The 7,896-nt window shown below is 59.0% G+C and overlaps 1 protein-coding gene across 1 annotated transcript; it reads right to left on the reverse strand.

Annotated features, from left to right (window-relative positions):
• Positions 1 to 1,672: 1,672 nt before the first annotated feature.
• On the reverse strand, positions 1,673 to 7,609 carry LOC137911652 (pyruvate carboxylase, mitochondrial-like; the record flags this gene model as incomplete). The annotated part of the gene is made up of 11 exons (XM_068756033.1): positions 7,595 to 7,609; positions 6,323 to 6,464; positions 6,094 to 6,182; positions 5,933 to 6,023; positions 5,420 to 5,585; positions 5,126 to 5,271; positions 4,615 to 4,732; positions 4,244 to 4,311; positions 3,630 to 3,713; positions 2,188 to 2,306; positions 1,673 to 1,835 (listed from the first exon to the last, which is right to left on the reverse strand). Coding segments are annotated over exons 2-11 (1,185 nt in total), but the record flags the coding sequence as incomplete, so codon positions are not given.
• Positions 7,610 to 7,896: the final 287 nt, after the last annotated feature.

Below are 7,896 nucleotides of genomic sequence, written 5' to 3' on the forward strand. Positions count from 1 at the left end.
AGAGCTAACGAGAGCTAACTAGGGCTAACGAGAGCTAACTAGAGCCAACTAGAGCTAACGAGAGCTAACTAGGGCTAACGAGAGCTAACTAGACTGGCCGGGTCAGGTCGGTCCGAGGACTGATCCGGGTCACGGCTCTCGGAGGAGATAATTGGCTGCACGTTACCATGGCGACAGGGCGACGAATGCAGGCCGTAACCGAACCCATTACGACTCATTAACACGTTTGATTCGTCAAACCGCCTCCGACTCAGTCAGACTCCCGTTCCGGCTCCGTCGCTAATGCTAGCAGCTTACTTAACCCCCCCCCCCCCCGATTAATTCATCGAGGAGCGGCCCTGGAGGCCTCCTGTCCTCCATTAACATGCAGAGCGCCGCCGCCGCCGCCGCCGCCGCCGCTAATGCCAATTAAAAGTTGTGACTTTGCTCAGAAAAGGAGGTCAGACTCCCGTTATGAGGAGTCTGGATTTACTCCTCGCTGCCGTGGCAACGGAGGAGGAAACGTATTGGAAGGATCTCCTCGAGCAAAGCGCCGCCGCCGCCGTGCCGGATCTGACGGGCGGAGCCATACCACGTTTAATTTCATTAGAAGCAGAGATCCAGGTTTAGCCCCGCCTCCTGCTCAGCAGCAGCTCCTTGTTCACCTCCTTGTTCACCTCCTTGTTCACCTCCTTGTTCAGCTCGCTGCCCGTTATTTAACGCAGGACGTGATTTCACGGCGCTCGCCTCCTCGCTCCCCCGGACGTAACCGTGGACGAGGCACCAATCACAAGCCTCCACACGGCGACCCGATCTGCAGCCACGCCCAGAAACAGAGTGGGTGTTGGACGGACGCCACGGAGACGATGGCCAACCGCCAGTCACCTAAAACAGCGCGTTTCCATGGAAACCACACGCTGGTGGATTAATGAGGAGCCGGTCTGCAGAGTTCACCAAAGAATCAAGAACGATGAGCTCACAGGAGGACCAGGAGGAGAGACAAAGACAAACGGGGAGGCAGAGACGGGAGGAGGAGCAGGAGCAGGAGGAGAGACAAAGACAAACGGGGAGGCAGAGACGGGAGGAGGAGCAGGAGCAGGAGGAGAGACAAAGACAAACGGGGAGGCAGAGACGGGAGGAGGAGCAGGAGCAGGAGGAGAGACAAAGACAAACGGGGAGGCAGAGACGGGAGGAGGAGCAGGAGCAGGAGGAGAGACAAAGACAAACGGGGAGGCAGAGACGGGAGGAGGAGCAGGAGCAGGAGGAGAGACAAAGACAAACGGGGAGGCAGAGACGGGAGGAGGAGCAGGAGCAGGAGGAGAGACAAAGACAAACGGGGAGGCAGAGACGGGAGGAGGAGCAGGAGCAGGAGGAGAGACAAAGACAAACGGGGAGGCAGAGACGGGAGGAGAGAGAGAACAGGCCTAAAACGAGAGTAAAAATAGAAAGGGAACAAGATATAGCTGCAAAAACAATCGCTGACAGCAGGGGGGGGGCGAACGAGGGGGGGGGGGGAGAGAGAGGAGGACGAATGATAAAACACAGCGTCTCACACCAACAAACAGAGGAGGAGGACAGCAGGAGGTGGGGAGGTAGGGAGCTCCACCTCACTGATGCGCCTCCTCTTCAGCTGAAAGGAGCCATTCAATCATCACCAGGAGGCGGGACAAGGGGGCGGGGCTCCGGCTCCTACCTCGATCCGGCCCGTGTCGGGCTGGAAGGCTCTGGCCGGGTCTTCCGTCGTCACCCTGCACTGGATGGCGCAGCCGTTCACCCGGATCTTGTCCTGCCTGAGGTTCAGCTCCGGCAGGCTCCGCCCCTCGCACACGCGCAGCTGGGCGTGAACCAGATCCACGCTGTCAGAGAGAGAGAGAGGGCGTGAACACCGGGGGGGGGGGGGGGGGGCAGACAAGAATGACATCACTATTACACAAACGCCTCTTCATCAGGGGCGTCACGCTTCCTGATAAAGGGGCGGAGCCACAGGCTGGTTTTCACCTCTGGTGAGTTCAATCTGGCAGGAGAGGAGGAGGAGGAGGAGGAGGCAGTGACGAGGAACCATGACGAAGCCTCCTCTCCTCCTTCCATCTTGCATCGTCTCCTGCTCCTCCTCCCACCTCCTCCCTCCTCCTCCCCCAAATGCAAAACATTCACACACGGCGCCGTTCTGCCGGCTGATGATGTCATAGGTGGGTGGGGTCTACTTACTCTGTGATCTCCTCGGTGACGGTGTGCTCCACCTGGAGGCGGGAGTTCACCTCGATGAAGTAGTGCTTCCCGTGTTTGTCCACCAGGAACTCCACGGTGCCCGCGTTCTCGTAGCCCACCTGCAGGGGGACCGGAGTGGGGGGCGTTCAATCCACGAGGATTCAAGTCGTTTATTTAGTGGTGGTTAATAGTGAAACAAGACACCCTAAGAATAGACCCCTCCCTCTGGAGCCAGACCTCCTCTCATCCCTTCATCCCTTCAGGATCAAACGAGACGCCTTTTCTTCCAGGGCTGAAGGGTCACAGGGGGACAGACGGAGGAGGAGACGCAGGGAGGTGGGGAGACCAGATGGCTGGGCGGAGAACAGGAAGTGAGGAGACGGGGCCTGTGGCGTTCCAGCAGGACAGCCTGGGGGCGGAGCTAACAGGCAGAGCGCTGAATAACGGCAGAAACCTGAAGGGCCTTTGGCTGACCTTTGACCCTTTATCAATCAGTACCAGCAGAGAGGGAGTGTCAGTGTCAGCCGATGACCTCACGATGACCTCACGATGACCTCGTTAACCGCTAACCGTTGCTGCCTTTACCCAAACACAACATGGCTAGTAACAGTTAGCATGTTGAGCGTTAGCCTCCGTCGCTTCCACCCGAGCTAAGAGGAAGAACAAGGAGAGGACGAACGAGCCAATCAGGCAGCAGAACAAAGGAAGCGGCTGCGATGAAACACGCTCGCCATTCCGAATGAAGTAGCGATTAGCATGACAAGCTAATCAATCTGCAGCCACACGGAGCCGCCGCCGCAGCAGGAACACGGGCGGGTACAGATCCGGTGGACCGGCGGCGGGACGGGGAGCCGTGCCCAGTCTGGAAGCAAAGTGGCCATAAAGTGGAAACGCCGACGCCAGAGAGCGAGGGGGAGGGGCCACGCAGACAGCCACAAAAGGCAGCTAACAGCGATTTACTGTCCATCGGCGGCGCGGCGGCGGCGCGGCGGGCTCATAAAAGCTGATGTTCTCCATCAATTAAACGTGCAGAGAGAGGAAGGCGGAGCAAAGCGCCGTCGGGACTCCAGGTGCACTGAAGGGACGAAGACGAGGAAGACTCGTCCAGAAATAGCGCCGCCGGGAGACAGCACCGGCCGCCGCCGCCCGTCTTCAGGAGCGTCACGTCTTCCTCGCTGGCGCACACGCACGCCGACCTTTGACCCAGAACTAACAGGAGTGGAGGACCAGAACAAGGAGGTCGTCTCAAGGTCGCCAGCTCCACGATGGTTCCACCTCTCATCCGACCTTTGACCCATCAGAGGTCGTTCCTCCGGGGCGGCGTTAAGGTACGTGTTGTGTTCACAGCCGCGGGACAGAGCTAAAAGCTTTTCATCCAATCAGAGCTGCCTTCGGAGGGAGCCCCGCCTGCTGAAGGATGACATCACGGCTTCAGGGCTCACCTGTTTGGCCAGGTTGACGGCGTCAGAGTGGAGACGGTCTCTCAGGTGAGGGTCCAGCTGGAAGGCCGGCGCGATCTCCACCACCTTTAAAGACAGGAAGTTAGTCATGATGTCACAGGAACCCGTCAAAATAAAAGGAGCAGCAGATATGTAAAACCAATAAGCATCATTTAAGCTCACAACACCGTCACATTCCTGATCAGCAATTACCTGCAGCATTCCTCACGTTAGCTTTAGCATAATTAGCCTTTCACTTAGCGAGGGATGCTAAGTGGGCGGGGGCAAGCGCCCCGTCAGCGCTCCAGCTCGTCGGATTAAGAGGAGGCCGTTAACACGATTAGCATCCGTAAGTCGATCAGCTGACGGGATGAAATATCAGAGCTGCTCCCGATGAAAGCGTCGCCGTGACGACAGCATCTATAGCCTCTTTCTAGGGTCATTCAGAGTTCAGGAACTCCGTATCTAAGGATCGTGGCGGTCGCCTCCCCTTCGCGCAGCATTAGCCGCGGCTAATCTCCACTGGTATAGATCCTGTGTAGCCCCGCCCACTTCACGCTAACCTACGTAGCAACGCTCCAAGCATTAGCCGGGTTAGCTTTAAAATGAGGATTCACCTTTTGGTGCCTGCGCTGAATGGAGCAGTCTCTCTCATAGAGGTGGAGGACGTTCCCGAATTTATCACCTGGGAAGGAGAAATGATACCATGAGCAGGGAGCAGGGAGGAGGGAGGAGCAGGGAGCAGGGAGAAAGGAGCAGGGAGAAAGGAGCAGGGAACAGGGAGAAAGGAGCAGGGAGCAGGGAGCAGGGAGAAAGGAGCAGGGAGAAAGGAGCAGGGAGCAGGGAGAAAGGAGCAGGGAGGAGGGAGCAGAGCAGCATCAAACGGCCTCAGAGTTCTAGCATGCTAGCAGATTAGCTCCCACCTCCTCCGGTTCAGTGCGTCTGAAGAGGAGCAGGTGAGGAGGAGGAGCTAGCGTGGTGGACTCACCGAGGATCTGCACCTCGATGTGTCGCGGCTTCTCGATGAACTTCTCCACGAACAGCGCTCCGTCGCCGAACGCCGCCAGCGCCTCGGAGTAGGCCCGCTGGTAGTTCTCCTCCAGCTCCTGGGGACAGGGAGGAGACAGGTGAGTCCCTCTAGAGGCAGGAGAGGAGACAGGTGAGTCCCCCTCTAGAGGCAGGAGAGGAGACAGGTGAGTCCCCCTCTAGAGGCAGGAGAGGAGACAGGTGAGTCCCTCTAGAGGCAGGAGAGGAGACAGGTGAGTCCCTCTAGAGGGAGGAGAGGAGACAGGTGAGTCCCCCTCTAGAGGCAGGAGAGGAGACAGGTGAGTCCCCCTCTAGAGGCAGGAGAGGAGACAGGTGAGTCCCTCTAGAGGCAGGAGAGGAGACAGGTGAGTCCCTCTACAGGAAGGAGAGGAGACAGGTGAGTCCACCTGTCCACCTAGCTAAACTAGCCACTTCCTGCTTCCTGTGACCCCCAGGACTTCCCGTCGGCTCACCTCGTACTCCCGGACCACCCTCATGCCACGCCCCCCTCCTCCGTAGGCCGCTTTGAAGATGATCGGGAAGCCGTACGTTTGGGCGAACGCCTGCGCGTCCCGCAGGCTGGCGATGGGAGAGTCCGTTCCCGGGACAACGGGCACACCTGAGACAGGAAGCAGGTCACGTTAAGGTCAAACCGCGTTGGCGACAGGAGAAGCTCCAGGGCGTCAGGAAGTGAGTCATCCATCGTCATGACAACAGCTCAATTAAAGTACACCGATAGAAACCACCTAACTCCTCCTCCTCCGTACCTGCGGACACGGCCAGGGCGCGAGCCTCCACCTTGTCCCCCATCTTGCGGACCGTTTCCGGGGACGGTCCCACAAACATCACGCCGGCGTCCGCGCAGGCCTGGGCGAAGTCGGAGCGCTCGGAGAGGAACCCGTATCCCGGGTGGATGGCGTCCACGTCGTTGTCCTGGGACAGTGTGTGGCGTTACCAGAGCGACCGTCAGCGAAGGACACGCCCCTCACCTGCGGCTACAGGCGAGCTAAATAACGCTGCGGGTCACTAGCCATCGCCTCCTCGATGCTCGCCAGCAGGAGGCGGGACGGCGCCGTTGATGACCCGACGGTTAGACGGGTCACACACGCACGCACGCACGCGTTTCCATGGTAACGCCGCGATGCTCAGCGTTGGACAGACCCTCTCCAGCAGGGGGCGGCGACCTTCTACGACCGCTGCCCGGTTTTAACAGTACGAAACCCCTGGATCCTTCCAGTCCCTCTTGATGTCATACAGACTCCGCCCCCTCAGGTTCTCACCTTGGCTACCTGGATGATGTCAGGGATGTGCAGGTAGGCGGCGACAGGTGGGAGGCCTTTACCAATCAGGTAAGCCTCGTCTGCCTTCTGCCTGGAGAGAGAAACACAAGTCAGGCGTCCGGGGTTCTGGGTCGGAACCCTGGTTCCTCCGGGACCGGTACCTGTGCATCTGGCCCGTGTCCTGTTCCGAGTACACCGCCACCGTCTTGATGCCCAGCTCGGTGCAGGCCCGGAACACACGGATGGCGATCTCACCTGGAAGAGGAGGAGACATGAGGGGACGGAGGCGGGCCCCATCAGCCAGAAAGAGGCCACGCCTTCCTCTTCCTCAGACTCAAAATGAGACCGGTTCTATCCGGTCCGGTCTGGGTCCAGACCCAGCGACAGAACCTCACCTCTGTTCGCCACCATGACTTTCTTTATTGGTCGATATTGGGTCTGAGGGGCGGAGTGGGCGTGGTGGGAGGTGACACACGCCCTCCTCACGGCCAGTAGGCCACGGCCCCCCCGGACCACGGAGTACCTCAGCATCCTGGGGGGGCAGAGAGGAAGCAGCTAAACGTTTCCGTTCAACAGGAGAGAAAAAGGATGTTAATCATAGAATAAGAGGAGAACCCATCAGAGGCCGCCAGCCAATCAGCAGCCGCCCTCGTTATGCCAGCCAATCAGCAGCCTCCCTCGATATACCAGCAAATCAGCAGCCTCCCTCGATATACCAGCCAATCAGCAGCCGCCCTCGTTATGCCAGCCAATCGGCAGCCGCCCTCGTTATGCCAGCCAATCAGCAGCCTCCCTCGATATACCAGCAAATCAGCAGCCTCCCTCGATATACCAGCAAATCAGCAGCCTCCCTCGATATACCAGCAAATCAGCAGCCTCCCTCGATATACCAGCAAATCAGCAGCAGTTTTTTTGCTGCACCTCGCTGACAGTCCTTTGCTGCCCCCCTGTGGTCAGGCTGCAGCGGTGCTGCTGGAGGCCAGACTGAGGACGGAGCCCCAAATTAAACCACGTTGGTTCTGAAGCAAAGACAAGCTGGGAAACTGCTAAACGGTCCGGTCCAGTCCGGTCCGGTCCGGTCCGGTCCGGTCCGGTCCGGCTGCTCCCAGGGACTCTGGCTCACACATCGAGACTTCTAACAGATCAAAGGACGTGTGTGTCTGATGCACACGCACACACACAACCCTGACTTTGGGCCGAACCGGTCAAAGGTCGTCTGGCTAGTTTTGCTTGTTGAGCAACAACTCATTACACACACACGCACACACGCACGCACACGCGCACACGCGCACACACACACACACACCAGCGGGTCGGCCTTCCACGGCTAACACTGGATCCATCCCATTTGCATCACCTGTCGGACCCTCGGTCCCGGCTTACCTGCCGTTCACCCTCAGGTGTGTTCCCCTGCTGGCTAACAGGTTTCACCAGGTATAATTGGCTCAGTGACGCAGCTCGTGTTTCCTCACCTGTGGGGGCGGAGTCAGGCTTCTCATGACTGGACTTGTGTTTCTAATCAGGATCTCAAACACCCGTATTAAGACTTATTGATTTATGTCCTTTCCGTTAGACGGAAGCAGCTGAACCGGGACAACGCTCCCGGGGCTCGCCCTGACACCCAGGGGTCAAACCGCGTCCCGCCCCCCGTCCGGTACTCACGTTGCGCAGCGCCGCCGGTGATCCGCTGGAGTAACCGGACACCGAGTGTACACCGTCTGGTGTTTATGCCTCGTTGCTCGCTAACCTCCCGGAGGGTGCGGGCTCGGTTCGGGCTCGTTGCGTGTAAACACAGGTACGGTGGCTCCGGGACGGCGGAGCGCGTGCTCGGAGCGGAGACGCACGCGCGCTGTCAGGCGCGGGGCTCCGAAGCTAGGTGCTAAGTGTCCACGGGGCTAACTGAGCTAGCAGCCTCTGGCAGGCGGGTGGAGGAGTCCGCTACAGCGCCTAAGCTCTCTCTACCC

This window comes from Brachionichthys hirsutus, chromosome 23 (assembly GCF_040956055.1).
Source record: "Brachionichthys hirsutus isolate HB-005 chromosome 23, CSIRO-AGI_Bhir_v1, whole genome shotgun sequence".
Classification (NCBI taxonomy): Eukaryota; Metazoa; Chordata; class Actinopteri; order Lophiiformes; family Brachionichthyidae; genus Brachionichthys; species Brachionichthys hirsutus.